Source organism: Engystomops pustulosus, chromosome 9, assembly GCF_040894005.1.
Source record: "Engystomops pustulosus chromosome 9, aEngPut4.maternal, whole genome shotgun sequence".
Classification (NCBI taxonomy): domain Eukaryota; kingdom Metazoa; phylum Chordata; class Amphibia; order Anura; family Leptodactylidae; genus Engystomops; species Engystomops pustulosus.
This window is the reverse complement of record NC_092419.1, coordinates 84,463,532-84,481,483: the sequence shown is the minus strand read 5'-3', so window position 1 is coordinate 84,481,483 and position 17,952 is coordinate 84,463,532. Positions and strand designations below refer to the sequence as shown.

General features: G+C 41.4%; 1 protein-coding gene across 6 annotated transcripts in view; it reads right to left on the bottom strand.

Moving 5' to 3' along the window:
- Positions 1 to 14,701, bottom strand: part of VSIG4 (V-set and immunoglobulin domain containing 4) — a 47,885-nt gene extending 33,184 nt beyond the window's left edge. Inside the window, exons 1-9 of one of the 6 annotated variants that reach the window (XM_072123422.1) lie at positions 14,567 to 14,701; positions 9,801 to 10,148; positions 8,951 to 9,007; positions 7,960 to 8,019; positions 5,602 to 5,658; positions 5,223 to 5,279; positions 4,190 to 4,246; positions 1,644 to 1,697; positions 150 to 206 (exon numbers count right to left, since the gene is read on the bottom strand). In XM_072123422.1, coding sequence (XP_071979523.1) covers positions 150 to 206; positions 1,644 to 1,697; positions 4,190 to 4,246; positions 5,223 to 5,279; positions 5,602 to 5,658; positions 7,960 to 8,019; positions 8,951 to 9,007; positions 9,801 to 10,148; positions 14,567 to 14,639 — 820 coding nt within the window. In that variant the 5' untranslated portion in view covers positions 14,640 to 14,701. The remainder of the gene's footprint in view (positions 1 to 149; positions 207 to 1,643; positions 1,698 to 4,189; positions 4,247 to 5,222; positions 5,280 to 5,601; positions 5,659 to 7,959; positions 8,020 to 8,950; positions 9,008 to 9,800; positions 10,149 to 14,566) is intronic. The other 5 variants (XM_072123423.1, XM_072123424.1, XM_072123425.1 and 2 more) reach the window with 5 other exon arrangements.
- Between the last annotated feature and the right edge of the window lie 3,251 nt (positions 14,702 to 17,952).

Below are 17,952 nucleotides of genomic sequence, written 5' to 3'. Positions count from 1 at the left end.
TATAATACTCCGAGAGAACAATATTACACAAGCTGAAAGCTAATTTAGCGGACACAAGATATAAACGAGCCAGGGACTGAACAGCAATAAGAATAAATACGAAGATATGAAGCCACGCAAACAGAAGATTCTTTCTCAAGACTTAATACTTGTGATGAAATCTGGTTCTTCTGTTGTAATGACGTCCATGGATGTTTCTGAAATTGCTGTGATACCAAAAAATACATCATTTGAAAATGTAGTGAAAATAGTAAAATCAGACTATTTTACATTTTTCATTTTCATGAAGAACATGTACCAGAAATCCTGAATCACGTCAAAACCATTGACCATCATCAGACAGGATGCGCCAGTTGTGTGAAAGAGAAGAAGATGCCTCTATGTGGTCCATGGCACAAAAAGATCCCATTCTTGTGGGGCTAACCCCGGGTTTTCCCACCTTAGATGCCATAGCTTCATCTTCTCCTCCCACATACCACTGCCACTCTGTGTCTAATGAAGGTCAATGGTTTTTGAAATGTCACACATGAATAATGATAGTTTGCCAGTGACGTGTGCTCGCCCGTAGCTCAGTGCTGGAGAAGAGGAGGGATAAGTGCTGCTCACCCCTCTCCTCTCCATAGTAAACAGTGCCGCACAGCCATTCGTATGGGCCAAACTAGAGTGAAGGCGAAGATAGACCTGTCTACCGGCCGAACAGCAGCTCCGAAATTGCAACCACTGTTCTTCTTTTCAGTATGATACAAGAACTCCTCCCAAGTGCACTATACTCGATCTAACCAGTTCACAGGTGTGCCTTATAGTCCAGTGCGCCTTATATATAAACCGTACTTACAGACAACAGCTGCTTTGAACTGTGCCACCTGCTGGTCATTCATCCTTATAATCAGGTGCGCCTTATAGTCCGGTGCGCCTTATATATGAACCTAGACGTTTTAGCAGGCATTTATTGATGGTGCGCCTTATACTCCAGTGCGCCTTATAGTCCGAAAAATACTGTATATATATATATATATATATACACCATATTTTCCGGGCCATTAGGCGCACCGGAATATAAGGCGCATTAGTCCGATGCGCCTTATATATGTAATAATTCCATATATAAGGCGCATCGGACTATAAGGCGCAGGGTCGGGGGCGTGGCGGAGGTCCGGGGGCGGAGCGGAGACCCGACGGGACGCGACGCGGAGAAGAGACGCGGCGACGCGGGGAAGGTGAGTGGGGAAGGTGAGGGGGAGGTGGAGGATGGCAGCGGACCATACTTACATAGGTCCCCGCTACCGGAGACAGCAGATCTCCAGCGGGAACTGCAGACCACGCGGCAGAAGTTGTTCGTGCCGCGTGGTCTGCAGTTCCCGCTGGAGATCTGCTGTCTCCAGTCTCCGGTAGCGGGGACCTATGTAAGTATGGTCCGCTGCCCTGTGCCATACATAGGGCGCACCGGACTATAAGGTGCACTTTGGATTTCCAAGGAAATCCAAGGCTTTTAAGTGCGCCTTATAGTCCGGAAAATACGGTATATATATATATATATTTATATATACATGCCAAAGCTGTAATACAGCTATGCACATAAAATTTTAGAGCCTTTGCATCCAAACCATGAGATAAACTCTGCTACGATAAGTGATGTCCCTTACACTCTTGAGTTGTTGTTGTAATGATATTTCTTTTGGGTTCTTCAGTTGACTTCACTAAAAGTCAGAAATTTATGTAGTTAATATTATGAGCAGATTGAGAAGGTATCTATATGGTGAAGCATTAGCACAGCAGCACAACATATGCCATATACATCATATAACAAACTTTTCACTGCCATGCAGTAAAGCAACATCGGGTTTCCTGGCACCACCGATACAAAGTAGGTGGAGAATAGTTAATGGGTATGAGGTCAAGGTGTCAGATCCCCTATTCCTGAGAACAGGTGCTCTGTATAAAATCTGAGTGTGTGACCATAAAACCATTGAAACTGTACCATATAAATACTTAACATGACTCTGACACATGTCATGTCTTAGATACATGCAGGGTCGCATCTGCCATGAGGCCGCCTCAGGCAGCAGATGAACGAGCCTTGAGGGAGAATTTCTGCCCGAATCACCAACCACAAGTATGGACCTGCCGCTGGCAAGTTCGCACTGTGTGAGATTCATCAATGGCATTTGTGTCTCACAGATGCCATTGATGTACAGAGTGGCGCAGAAGAGTCGGGAGAAGAGGAGATTGCAGAGCCATGGGAACAGGGAGGTATTAATTTCATTAATTGCCACATCCCGGAAATACATTTAGGGGTGTATATGAACTGTGTAGGGTATTTATATAGTCAGTGTGCATTGGGGGTCTATATATAGTCGGTGTATGGGGGGCTGTATATAGTCTGTGGGGGGGGGGTTGTATAAAGTCTCTGTGTGTGGGGGGGATGTACATAAATTGTGTAGGGGCTATATATAACCTGTGTGGCGGGTTGCATATAAACTGTGCATGTAAACTGAGGAGATCTGTATATAAACTGTGGGGGGCTGTATGTAAACTGTGTGGGAGTTTTATATAGTCTGTGGGGGGGCTATATATAAACTGTGTGGGAGTTTTATATAGTCTGTGGGGGGGGGCTGTATATAAACTGTGTGGGGAAGTTGTATATAGTGTGGGGAGCTGTATTTTGACTTTAAACGCTGCGTGCACATGAAGTGTTTTTGGAATTCATTGGAAGAAATGCGTATATGTTATATTAGTAAGGAAATGTGTTTTACACTGAAAATCCTTATTAATAATATTAAAAGACAAAACCCATGCTGCTACTTATATAAATTACTTACACATATGGGTTTGGTTTTGAGTTTTGCCTTGAGTGTTCGCAAAGCACAATGCATTATGGGTTCCGGTATGTAAGCACTGCTATCCAGGTGACGTTAAACTGTAAGTGACTTTGTTATTTTTACGGGCGCAGTGTGGAAATGTGCTGGACACCTGACAATAAATGCAACATTGATAAACCATGGCCGCAATGGTATTGAGTGGTATTGAAGTTCTCTCGCTGATGGAGCTATTTGTGAGGTTCACTTGTAAGGTACTAGATGTCACTAATGTCTATGCCACTGACTGACTACTAGTGTGTGAGACAATATCAGCCTGTGTAATAATGTTGTCATAAATGTTTGATCAGGGTGTGGGCGCTGTTTAAAGATTCGTCTATCTATTGAATAGACAGAATATAGCAGCAAAAAGGCTAGAATCAGCCCAACTGCACGAGGCGGTCATGGATAACAAATATAAGAAGATTACCACAGTCACGATGCCTGGGTCTATGAGTAAGTGTCACTGGTTTACCATGATATTGATGGTAGATTTCCTTTAAAGGGCACCTACCACCACAAATCTACCTATAAAGGTAGATTGGGTGGTAGGTGGATCAATGGGACGTGAGGATAGCCCTTTTAAGGGCTAATCCTCACGTCCCCACATTTTTTTGATAACTTTTATTATCCCTATATTCAAATTTACTTATGCGGCTACTGGGGCGTGGAGTAGCCGCATCTGAGGTTACACGAGGCGGCTACTCCACGCCCCGGTAGCCACTTTACCCCTCCTACTCACCCATCTTCGGCGCGCAGCTCCGCGTAGCTGCGGGCCCTCGTCCGGCGATCCTGCCGTCTGCGCATGCGCAGAAGAGCAGGCCCGCGCCTGCGCGCTCACTGCTCCGAAACAGGCGCGGGCCTGCTCTTCTGCGCATGCGCAGACGGCAGGATCGCCGGACGAGGGCGCGCAGCTACGCGGAGCTGCGAGCCGAAGATGGGTGAGTAGGAGGGGTAAAGTGGCTACCGGGGCGTGGAGTAGCCGCCTCGTGTAACCTCAGATGCGGCTACTCCATGCCCCAGTAGCCGCATAAGTAAATTTAAATATAGGGATAATAAAAGTTATCAAAAAAGTGTGGGGACGTGAGGATTAGCCCTTAAAAGGGCTATCCTCACGTCCCATTGATCCACCTACCACCCAATCTACCTTTATAGGTAGATTTGTGGTGGTAGGTTCCCTTTAAGGTACATGAAGACACAGGAACTGCATGTAAACTAAATGCATACATACAAAGCTTATTAAGCGGACACAAGATATATTTAGCAGCCTGGGACTGACTCTAGAAAGGAAAAAAGCCACACAAACAGCAGTCTTATTTCTAGAAACAAAATACTTGTCTCAAGCTCAGGTTCTCCTGTAGTAATGACGTCCACGAATGTTTCAGATTTTTCTGCGATACCAAAATATACATAATATGAAAATGTTTGTTGTTGAAATTGTAACATTTGTAGGAGCCGTGTTGTGTCACAATCACACACAAATTCTCACTTACATCACTTAAAGGGGTTATCCGTGTATATAAAGTTGCGTATGGCCTGGCTGGGGCGGGCTATTTAAACATAATAAACATGTACTTACCTCCTCCGGTGCCGCTGATGTCCCGCGCCGTGGTCCGTTTGATCCTTGCCACTGTTTACAAGGGCACAGAAGCCACGCACAGGGATCCTCCCATCCGTCCCCATATCTCAGCGCTGGGAGATGGTGTCGGATGGGAGCTCCCTGTGCGCCCCTGTAAACAAACCGGCGCACAGATGAGACTGACCGCGGCGCGGGACATCACCGGCGCCAGAGGAGGTAAGTACACATTTGTTATTTTTAAATAGCCCGTCCCAGCCCGGCCCTAAGTAAATTTTTATACCCGGATAACCCCTTTGATATCTTAAAGGGAACCTGTCAAAAGATTTTCACATCTACCCAGAGAAAATTCAATAAAGGAGAAAAACCCTGCAGCAACCTGATAGAATAGCAGGATACCGAGCACATGAGCTCAGTTATCATGCATTCAGCATAGCAATCTCCTCAGAGGACAGCAGCTTTTCCATTTCAATATTCCTAGTGATTGGTAATGAGACTGCTGTTCCCAACTTTCTAAGATGCCATGTAAGGGACATTTGTTTCATTTTACAGTGCTTCTATGTATAGACAGTCTACAATGCTGTAGTTTTTCAGTGGAATTTGATGGAAACAATTTGAGGAAAAGTTTTGTATGTCTCCATAGAAAACTCCATATGTCTCCATAAAAAACTGAGACATACAAAGAGGTACAGTAAGATACCATTATCCTGTATAAATTCATTCCAATGCCATGATATAATGTTGTGCATGAGGTTTTACAGTCTGTGCACCCCAACAATCACTTCTCTTACGTTCTTGGGCTGTTGTTGTAATGTCATTTTCTTTGGCTTTTTTTGTAGTTTGTTTCACTAAGATAAAAGTCATAAATGTAGGTAGTTATTATCACCAGTTAAATGAGAAGAATTAAAGTATAAGCAGAAGGACCTGCAAGACATTGTAGCACACAAACATTGGATATATAGTATATGAGGTAGGATAAAACTTTTACTGAAATGATCATGTAGTATGTATGTATTTCTCATACATGACTGAAGCGCAGAGTTGAGGGATACTGAATATGTAAAGTAATCTGAATGTGGTCTTCCATTTACTCTCCATAGAAAGTATAGACAACAAATGTAAAAATTATAAAGCTATACAAACAGCAGATTCTTTCTAAAAGTGACATACTTGGCGTGAAGGTTGGTTCTTCTGTAGTAATGAGGTCCACTAACATTTCTGAATTTGCTGCAATAGCAAAATATACATTATATGAAATAGGTTCTTGTGGAAAATGTTACAGTAGTAGAAGTATCAAAATCACAAAGCAGGGGTGCGACATCTGGAACCCCTGTTATAAATACAGCTCCACCTATAGCGTATAGGTCATTGGTTTGCTCTGCTTGAACAGTTATAATAGACTTTGGTAAAATAAATGAATATTACTCTATTTAGTTCACTAGATGCTCTATGGGATCCCATTGGGAAAATAGACAATACAGATACAACTCTCAAGACTTTGAGAGACTACATTCACACGACTGTATGAGGGACATATGTACAGCCGCAAGCTTGTGCCCGTGCATACGTCCCCCATAGACGTTGATGGCTGCACGAAGCGATGCGGTGCAACACCGTACCTCTCCGTACATGGGAAAAAGATAGGACATGTCCTATCTCTCCCCATTTTACGCCCCATACGTCATGCATTGCTATGGAGAGGGGAAGGGTCACTCCTCCTCCTCTCCATGGCGCAGGATGTATGCCTGCCCAGCTTCGGCCCGGCGGGCATACGTTCATGTGAATGTAACCTTAGTGAATTTAACTTTTACTATATTTTATTTAATTCCTGTTTAGTAAATATTATATTCATTTCCTTTTGAGAACCAGGGTTTGCATCTTTGTTGTATACATACACAGTTTTAAAGGAAACCTACCATGTCATTTGATGCATTATGAAGCATACATACCTTGAGAATACTGTAGCTACACTGATGCAGGATCATATCTTGGTTAATCTCTGTGCTGAGTGGTTTTGCTGATAAAACAATTATAAAATTATGATAATTAAGTTCTTGCTTCTATGGCTGGCTCAGCCCTTCTCTTAGCACATTAGTTATTCACTGATTTACAGGTTGATGTAATCCCTGGGTTGTGCCTGAAGGTAGAATAATCAATTGCTGCCCCATCCAGCTACTGTGTAAGAGGTCCTGAATGTTATAATTGTTTTTTCAGTAAAACCACACAGCTCAGGGATTAACCAAGATATGATCCTACATCAGTGCAGCTCCAGCATTCTCAAGGTATGTTTGCTTCATAATGCATCAAATGGTAGGTTTCCTTTAACGTAAGTAATTGCAATCTGCACTTTAGTGTCACTAAACTGCTGACACACTACAGATGCAGCTGTAATCTTTTCAGATTCTAGTGTACTCTAAAAAATTTGGCCAATGTTGCTGGTTCTCACACCATCACCAATCAACTATTATTGACCTATCCTATAGGAAAGTCATCAGTAGTTTCTGGCAGGAAAACCCCTTTAACTGTGTAAAATTAATATTGATAATGGGGAACCTGAGGTTCCAATTAAGTATACCATGTGATATAGGAGGATACTGAATGGCTGCAGTGCAAATGCAAAAGAAATACTGATGAAAAACTGATGGAATCCTGATCAAATACTGATTTATCCTCTATTATTGTACAATACATCTGTATTACAGAAATACTACAATACGGTTTTCCAAAAAAAGCCTTAGGGTGATGCCGCACATGGCGTTTTGAACCTGTTTTTGGTCTGTTTTTAAGCAGCCCGTTAAAAAATGGATGCGTTAAAAAATGCATCTGTTTTTGACAGGTTTTTACTAATTATCTTAATTAAAACTGGTCAAAAATGGAAGTGTTTTCAAAAAACACATGCGTTTTTCAAAAAAGCATGCGTTTTTGGACAGACTGCTTAAAAACGGGCCAAAAACACGTTCAAAATGCCAAGTGTGGCATCACCCTGAGGGCAGTTTCACAAAGCAGTGTAATTCGCTGACAAACTAGCGTAGTCTATCCGTGGGATGTAACGACTGGAACCCATAATGATTGAACCATGAGCATGTCTGTTCAGCTGCTCTGCCTTTGGGATGGTAAATCCAACAGACACAGAGAAAGTTACTTATAACAATGACTCTTATGTAAAATTGCCCTTAGGTCACCTGCACAAGAATGCAAGAAAGTGCTCGGCCTGTGGACCAAGATTCGTGGACCAAGCACAATGCAGTGGATGGGTGTCCTTGCATCATACAGAAATACAATGCAAGGATGCAAGGACCTGTATGCTGGCCAAACAACAGCACTGGCTTAAACATATTCATGTGCAGGTGGCCTTAGTTATAGCTATATTATATTCAGTTGCCTATACAGTGTATAAGTATAGTTAGTATCCATGCACCTTAATAGATGCCTTATCCCTACTCTATACATGCCTTAGCCATAATACAGCTATGTATGGGGATTTAAAACCATTAGATAGACTCTGCTACAATCCATTGTTTCCCTTACACTCTTGAGTTATTGTTGTTGCTGTAATGATTTTTCCTTTGGGTTCTTCAGTTGGCTTCACTAAAAGTCATAAATTTATATAGTTAATATTATTAGTACTTTGAAAAGGTATCTACATTGCGAAGCAATAGCACAGCAGCACAACATATATCATATACAATCATGTAATAAAAGTTTGCACTGCCATGCAATAAAGCAACAATACGTTTCCAGGCACCACTGATACACAGTGGGTGGAGAATAGTTAATGGGTAAGAGGTCAAGGTGTCAGATCCTGAGACCATAAAACCATTTAAATTGTACCATATAAATGTTTAACATATAAGAAAATGCCCACCATGAATCAGCTGTAGACGTGTCTTAAATACATGTGTCACTTCCCGGCCACGGGATACGGAGTGAGAAATAAAAACATATTGGGGCAGATTTACTTACCAGGTCTTGTCACGTTCCAGCGGCGTGTTCTCCGACGAGGATTCGAGTCTTCCGGCGATTCACTAAGGTCGCGCGCCCGATGTCCACCAGATTTCGCTGCTGCGCCAAGGTCCGCCGGAGTTCACCTGGTTCTTCTCGGTGCATGCTTGATTTTTCGACACACTTCGTTTTTAAAATTCTGCGGTTTTTCCGAATCCGTCTGGTTTTCCGTCAGCCACGCCCCCCCGATTCCTGTCACGTGAAAGCCGTCGTCGAAATCTGATCGTGTGCGCTAAAATCCCAGCGGAATTCGGCACAAAACGGAAAAAGTCGGAAACCCGACGAAAGTGCGGCCACGGAGCCCATAGTTAATGAGCCCCACTGAGTGAATGAAATAGTGATGGTAGATTCCCTTGTACTCATTATTATGAATGCACAGGAACTGGATGTAAACTAAATGCATACATACAAAGCTTACTTAGCGGACGTAAGATATATAAAGCTGCCAGGGACTGACTCCAAGAAAAATACAGAAGCCACGCAAACAGCAGGGTTTTTTTTTCTAGAAACAAAATACTTGTCTCAAGCTCAGGTTCTTCTGTAGTAATGACGTCCACGGGTGTTTCTGATTTTTCTGCGATACCAAAATATACATAATATAAAAAGGTTTCTTTTGGAAATTGTAACATTTGTAGGAGCCATGTTGTGTCAAAATCATGCACACATTCTCACTCACATCACTTAATAGGGGACCTGTCACCAGATTTCCACCAATAAACCTAATGACAGGTTCCTATAGCACTATGTTAACTATTGCCTACGTAGGTTTTAGCTAAAAAAAAATTCACAGTTCCTATCCCCAGGAAATGAATTTTTTATTCCGACCTGAGTGTGTGTTATTCATGCAGTCACTATGTGACTCAGCACATCATGTCTCCAGTATATCCCTCATCCCCCCTCCCTTGGTCTGACATCATCCTCTCCTTTTCTTTGCCAAAGGCAGGGGGAATGAGGGTGATGTCTGATAATTTTATCCTCAAACTTCCCAAATTTCTTCAATATTAAGACTGTTTGCTTTGGGGCGTTCCAAAGAACTGGTCACATTTTAACTTCTGTCTGTTTGTCATTTAAATAACCCAGATTAAATCATGTTTTGCAAGAACATGCCACCTAAAAATGATATAATATTAATCAGATAAAGCTATACTTGTCTGATAAGACCCTTGAGAATATTTGAGACCCGTGAGTCTCCAAAATAATTAGGTGCCTACTTCTTTGCATTCTCTTTCTGGGTGCAAGAGGTTGGGTCATTTTTGTGGTGTATCAAGCATCTGTCGGTCTTCATGTTCGCCCAGCTTGGTAGTACATAGTGATCAGAAATTGCTGTTTAAACAAAAATTGATGACAGTATGAAAAGGTTACCTTACCTCTTACCACTTTCAGTACGGTGATATCCTCATTAGAAACCAAGGTGCCATCTTTTTTCTTCCAGGTCACTTTGCACTTGATGTTACCCTTGTCAATAACACTGAGTTTCCTCATAGTCAGGGACACATCATCCGGAGCTTTTGATATTTCCACTCTATCTCGGAATTTTGTCAGTGGGATATGGTCCTCTGACTCAACACGATGAATGATCACTTCAGAGTCTAAGGACCACTCAACCTTGTGCTCTGAATAGTCTTTGGGTGCCGTGTATTTGCAGGGAATGACCACTGACTGACTGCGAACTCCTGTCATGGTTTCCTTCATATTTAGGGAAAAGTCACAAAAAGCTGTCAGGAACAAAATAGTAAATTGGTTTAAATAAGACATACTTTTAGAGAACAGAATTATCAGCCGAAGTGGAGCTTACATTTACATTTTTCTGCCTCACCATAAAAGATTCACCACATAATAGTCACCACATAACAGTCAAGTATAAGACCAAAGCACTTCCAGAGCCCCTCAGTGCTACAGATTCACATCTGTTACAATGAGCAGAACATTTCTCACCCAACCCCCTCTCTCTCCCTCCTCCCTCTGCCATTGTAGAGTCCGACCAGGAAGTGCAGAGGGAGGGGAGACCTGCTCTGCTCATTGTAACAGCCTGAGGGGCTCTGGAAACACCCACAGGCTCATAAGCATAATTTTAAAAGTTGATGTTAGAAGAAAGGAGGCTATGTTTAACAAATATAAGCAGATTATCACAGTCATGGTGCCTGGATCTATGAGTAAGACTTCCTGGTTTATTATGATGGATTTTGATGGATGGTAGATTGTCTTTAAAGGAAATCTACCATCTGGAATCTACTTACACATGTAGCTCCAGTGGCAGATTTCCTAGACCACTATGATTCTGGGTGAGTTTTTTTTTTATAATCAGATTTACTTTGTCATTAAAAAAATTATTTTAAATATGCTAATTAACTGAAAGTGCTGCAGCCTCATCCCCAGAGCCTCTATGAGCTCCAGGGGCTATGGCTATTATACACCCTGGAGGACGGTGTACACACCCCTTCCAGGTTTTCTCTCTCAAAAGGTCACATCTTGGCATGCTTTCCTTTTACTAAGTGAAGTCAGAGGTTTCAAATTGTTAAACATGGAAACTTTTGTCTGCAATCACGCCCCCAAATTCGCAATTTGTGATTTATTGGTTCAGACCTCTGGAGTGCCAGGCTTCATAAATTCTCCCAAAGTGTCTTTTTTGTTGCAGTAATCTTGATTTGATCATGTAATTAATCCAAGTTTTATTTTGAGGTATGGTACCATGGTAATACTAAAGGAAATGACTACAAGGGCTCACCCTAGATATAAAAAACACCTCCATATCCGTTCTAAGTCGATGGTAAACTCGACTATTTTTGCAACACTAAGACCTTCACATTACCAATCAGAAATAGGTTACACAGCACAGTGAAAGGGGCTTGTATATATGAGCTGAAAAGAAATCTGTATTATTAGGCCACTAGCAGCATTTTATAGGGCACCTAGAGTTCCAGGGATAGCTGTCTCCATTTACTGTATATGAATTCTTATAAATAAATAAATTTGGAGAGTCATATGATCTTTATATCTCCATGAACAATCACCCTGCCAAGGCCCTGATCTCATATTAATGAATACTGTCATAAGGTCCTGGCAGGGCGATTGCTCATGGACAGTAGGGATCACATGACTTCCCATAAGCGGCCATTTTCTGGACAGGAATGTCTGGCTGATGAGTTAAAGACAGGAGGCTTCACTTTACATATGAAGAAAGTGGAGCAGAATTATTAATAGATGTATACTGGTACATTACCTAATATCCTGTAGCACACACTTACACACACATTGCAAAAAACATGAAAATGGCCAACCCCTTTAAATTGTCCATATTCAATAGATAATAAATGTACAGAGGTCTTCAATTTTCTTTTAAATGGAGCGTTGGTCAAGGATGTTTATTAAGTATTGCTCCAATCTAAAATTGTGGGATACCCAAGATCACCCTGTGCTACACTTGGCTATCACCTCCACTCTCTTCAGATCGCATTCCTGGTAGCAGTCACTAATTGTAGTGTGGATAGGAGACAACATGCTACTACTAGGTGATGGGGAGAAACCTGTTATGACTTCAATATCCAATTTAATACCTTGGAAAAAAATGACTATATGCAGAATGTTGCAGAGAAAGCCTTAGCTGTGCTGACCTATATACAACGTGTGTGATTACAACACTGTATGGTGAATAGGGAACGCATGAAGCATTTCCGTTACTGGGAAGCTCACATGAACCAGCCTAGCATCAGCAAAAATACATTTCACAATAAAAGATGAAAGAAAATGTCAAAATTCAGTCATGAGATTCTGATATGGTTCCCCAATATAACCTTCATGTCCGTCCTCCCTTAGTCATCTCTATGGAGCTGGCTGAGATTAGCGAGACCTGTTCAGACCCACGTCCTCATGATCTGTGGGGGTCTCATCACTGAGACCCCCATGGATCAGCTAGTTAGGCCCTATCCTGTGAATAGGGCCTAACTTATTTGGTGGGAAAACCTCTTTAAGTTACGACTTATCAAAATATACTTGTGAGTCTGTATACAGCACATTCAATCCCTTGTATCTTATCTACAAATTCCTCTTTTTTTTATATCAAAGGTTACACATTATTAATATAGAAATGCTGCATGACATGTAGGGAATTACAGGAAAATAATTAGGAGCAAATTAAGATGGAATGTTTATATTTCTGACTAGGTTTTTATATCTGCGTCACGTTATACCTTTTTTACATGGTCTGAGAATTATTCTGTTCTTGTCAGATTCATCTACTGTTTGCACATATTTGTATTTAACGGATTGATGAATTTTGGCTTTATAGTAATGTTTTTATATTCATGCTTTCGCTAGACACTTTCCAGGTTACAGGCTTGCCCTAGTGGCCGTCATAATCCACAATCCATCCTTTGTATGTTCTGTGTGGTGCTGTGCTAATTAATTGCCTATTTGGCAGCCATATGGACTAGTCACCAGATGATGAATTAAAGAATATTAATTGTTTCTTCCATGTCTCGATCATGTGAATCATGTGATCTTGGGGTGAATGACAGCCTGGAAGCAAGCTGGAGGACATTTTGGACCGTATTTTTCGAACTATAAGGTGCACCAGAGTATAAGGCGCACCATCAATAAATGCCTGCTAAAACATCTAGGTTCATATGTAAGGCGCACCAGATTATAAGGAGCACCTGATTATAAGGATGAATGGCCAGCAGGTGGCAGCCCTGTGCACAGTTCAAGGCAGCTGTTGTCTGTAAGTACGGTTCATTTATAAGGCGCACTGGACTATAAGGCGCATCTTTGATTTCTGAGAAAATCAAAGGATTTTTTGTGCCCCTTATAGTCCGAAAAATATGGTACCTTTTTTCATGCATATGACTGGGGAACCCTTGTGTCTGCAGCAGGCTCCCTGAGCCGTCTATTATGGCCGGATATACATTCCCATAACGGCCGTGTGAATGGGGCCTTAGGTGCATTTGCCCATGAGGTGAACTCCGACAACAAATGATCCAGTCATGAGTAAGTGATTAAGGGATTATTGAATGGGGTATAAGGGGGGTTCACTGAATGAAGAAGAGAACATGGAGGGGAGAGGAGGAGGGGTAACTGAATAAAATGGGGGAGAACATGGTGGGGGGGGTTAGTGAAGGAGTATGGGGGTCTGTGTGAGGAGCGGGGGAAACATGGGAGGGCAAATAGAGCAGAGATGGGGTAAAACATAAAAGTATTACCTCTTGTTACCTTGCACAAACAATCTAACACCAAATGACAGAAGCAGAGGTGCGCCCCTGAAACATTAACATACTCGATGTCCCTGTATACCAAATCCTGATTGAAAATATTTTAAAAAAACATCATTATAACTGTGTACCATAAAAAATGTCTGATTCGCTGCTTTTTCACCTTTTCACCACTCATCAGCTTTTCCCGCATAAAATAAAAAACCTTACTAAGGTATATACACAGACGTATGGAAGAGATACGGATGTCAGAATATGGCGAAACAGCAAATATGTTGCCAAAGATTTAAATTTTGTTTTAAAAGTATAAAAAACATAACAAACCTAAAAAAAATATAGGAGAGGTGACAATTGAATGCCGTAAATGAAAGATAAAAACTGACAGACTACAGATTAATATTACCATAATGAAAAAGATCAGAATCTATGGATATAACCGAGTTTGGATGAAACTATTTGACAATTGCTGATGAGTTTTCATTTTATGTCAAAAATTCTTGGACTACAACTTCAATGGATAATCTAATATTATTGAATCCAAAGCATAAACCAGAGTTCCCACATCTTTTATAACCTTGTAGATCCCATAAGACGTTCTTTGATGATGGAGAGCCACAAACTTAGATGGAACAAAAACATGGCCAACATTTGGATATGTATTTTTAGAGGAAAATTCTTGCTAAATCAACACTGTTTGGTAATTAGCATATGAATACAATAATATCACTTAGCAGTATTCACACAGGGCACTTGGTGGAACAGATTTTTCTGGGTTTTCCTATGTTCAGAACCCAGCACTGAGACACATACTCCCCATACTGTAATAAAAAAAACTTTTAAATATTGCCTAGATGAATAAAAACTGTCCCATATCAGTATAGCACAATAATAATATAAAAATAGAAAATTCCAAAAAACAATTAGCTCACCATTTCTGCCTGAAAAACAAATGGCGAACACAGAGAGCCACTTGATGTGCCCCAGGATCCGGTCATTGGCCATTCTTCCTCTCAGCCAGTCATACACTGCAATGACAAGAAGGACAAGGACAATTTCCCTTTCTACTTTCTATGTTAGTTTCAAAGCTCTAGTGATACAGTTTCCTTCCCTTTTCTCATTACGTGTCAGATATCATCGAACCAAGTATTTCTGATATCTATTTCAAAGTTTGGGATTTTCAACGTGACCTTAGGTTATTGTACACTAAATTTTGTGAGCTATTGCAACAAATCTGAATATTACAAAATAACTTTATATTTGTTTTAACCCCTTAGTGACCAAGCTCATTTGTGCCTTGACGACTAAGCCATATTCTTTAAAAATAACACGTGACCCTATCCAGTAGCAACTTTAGAGTGCTTAAAGGAAATCTTCTCTTTAAAAAAGTAAAAAACACGAGAAACATGCTGTTCTTGATGTTGATCCCAATGCTGTCCTTCGCTAATCTTGACAAGACAGATTCACCTATAAAATAAACTTATAATTAGCAGCATAGACTAAATGTAGTAGATGTGGGAGGAGGGAGGTGACATCACGCATGATAAATGCCTCCTTCTCCCACATGGTACATCACGAAGGGGGCGTGCATATTTAGCAGCCCAAAGCACTGGAGATCTCGTCCCTGTGCTCCGGCCGGCTTATTATAAGTTTCTTTTCTAGGTGATCCCAACGTGTCATGACTAGCAACGGACAGCACCTGGATCAACACCACTAGGAGTTTAGGTAAGTATTTGTACATATTTTTTAATTTTTACTTAAATGGTAGATTTCCTTTAATGAGGTGATTTTGAGAATTTTTTGGGACATTTTGAACTATGGGTTCATGGTAAATTTTGGTCTATATGTTGTGCAATCAATTTTTAAAAAAGGAGGATTTTGGTGAAAATCTAGAAAGCAAATTTCAAAATTCAAAATGTTCTGTTTTTCAAACAGCTAGGCTTACCACCCAAATTAGTTAGTATCTAACATTTACCATATGTCAGTTGGTGTAAGAAGTTCAAAAATAACTTTGTGACTCTGTCGGGAGGATAGATGTGGGGGTGGGGGGGTTGAATAAGGGAAGGTGAGCTAACCCCCGCGATTGTCTGTGTCTACTTGACAACCAGCTAGGTGACATTCCCTACACTGAAAAAGTGTATATTAGCTACTTTGGGGCCTTGTGGATGTACTGGCTATTGTGGAGCCCCTGTGACAATATTGGCTATAGTGGGGCTCCTGTGAGTATATAGGCTACATTGGCTATTGTGGGGGCCGTGTGACTTTATTGGCTACTATATGGCGCATGTTACAATATTACTATTGTGGGGGCACACTTCCTATATTTGCTACTTTGAGCCAATACGCTCAAATTATGAATTTTGTCTAGTGGCGCAGAGAACTCTAGTTACACCACTGGTTTCCCATAATTATATGAACGGTTAGGATCCAACCCTTATAGATACTAAGAAGAAAAGGGTCACAGTGTTGTATCAAGAGGATGAAGACGCCTGTGATTGGGTGTCCAGGTGTGTCTCTGTGCACAAAAAACACAGGAATATGGGAGATTTCTCTTGGGGCCCAGATCTAATAACAATATTTAAATGGCTCGAGTGTTGTAACTCGTGTTCAAAAGGTCACTTCCCCCTTGTGCTGCAGTGTGGCAATAAAGAATTACATTAACATCATTTTTAAGAATTATTTGGGGGGGAGGAATGTGCAATTAAAGCTGATGGTTTTCTGCAGTGGTGGATGTGCAGCTCACATAAAAAAAAATTACTCCTAGATCAATTCAATCTAAATATTAATATAGTATAAAAAGGGGTGATTGTGTAATTTTAAATAAATACCTATCCACTTGTAGCTTATCAGAATATGATCCTGCTATATAAATAGTTATTTATATATTATCCATCTTATCTGTCTGTGTTACCTTGTAAGCAACTCATGAATTTCAATTGCATTGGGTTCATAAGCAAATTGTCAGGCTTCAGGGGTAGTAGACCCACTGGACCACCGTGGACGATGATGTAAGCCGCCACCTGGGAGCGGAGTCTAAGTGGTACCCGGTTTTCACCAGGGCCCGCCGCAAAGCTGGTCAGACTTGCTGCGGCGTGGTACCACCAGGTCGTTCCACAGGTGCGACTTTGTTCGTGGTGGCAGCCAAGGTGAGATACACATGTTGAGCCGAATTGTAGTCAGGGACAGGCAGGAGGTCAGGATGGGCAGCCCGGAATCAGAGTCGGGGACGTAGCAATAGGTCAAGGCAGGCAGCAGAGGAGCCTAGTCAGGGACAGAACCGGGGTCACAGCGGGAAATCACTATAACAGAGACAAGCTTTCTCTAAGGCACAAGGCACGAAGATCTGGCGGGGTGAGCAGGAAGAGGCTGGGTAGTATAGGATTCGGAGAAGTGCCAGTACCAATGAGCATGTGCTGGCCATTTAAATCTTCGAGAGACGGCTGCACGGCAGCCGGAACCAGAATGGGGACAAGTAAGTGGCACGGGCGCTGCACTGGTGAACACTGATGGGCACGGGTGAGCCCGAGACCTGTGATATGGGTTGCGGAAGCACCCGTGACACAAGTTAAGTCTTTACATGGTAACTGTCACTAGGTTTTTGCACATCATTATGCGCTCAACCTGAGTCATTGGCTGGTCTTGGTGATCACAATCTAAGTGAAATTACCACTGCTGGTGCAATGAGACTGAAATTGTGAGTCAGGGAACCTGCAGAGTGGTGAGAAGTACAAATGATATAAAACTATATTGAACTGACACAACAAGAATGACTCTGCCCATAAGTCTATATATGAGGTAGATTTTGTAGACAGGAGGGTAGTCAGGTTACATTTGAAGTTTGAAAACATCACAGACTACTTTTGCTCCTCTAATACAAGATATTTGAGCACTATATGCAAACAGCAATAATAATAATAAACTTTTATATAATAGCACCATCATATTCCCTAATGCTTTACATATCATAGGGGTCATATACAAATAAAATAAGATATTACAGAGTACAAACAGTTGTATGAAACAATAGGAGTGAGGGCTCTACTCGCAAGAGCTTACAGTCTATGAGAATGAAGGGATTGAACGGAATAAAATAAATGAATAAATAAAAATTTTGCTGCTTGAATCAGCCTTCTTATATACAAAGTCCAAGGTGAAAGTGACTGCAGAGAAGGCTGGAGCTTGGTGTCTATCTGGTGTTTGCTGGATAACAGACGGGAGATAGGACATAGGATGGGTTAGTAAAGAAAGAGTTCAAATTTCATGAAGTTAGCAAGTGTGATAGGCTTGCCTAAAGAGATAGGTTGTAAGAGCACTTTTG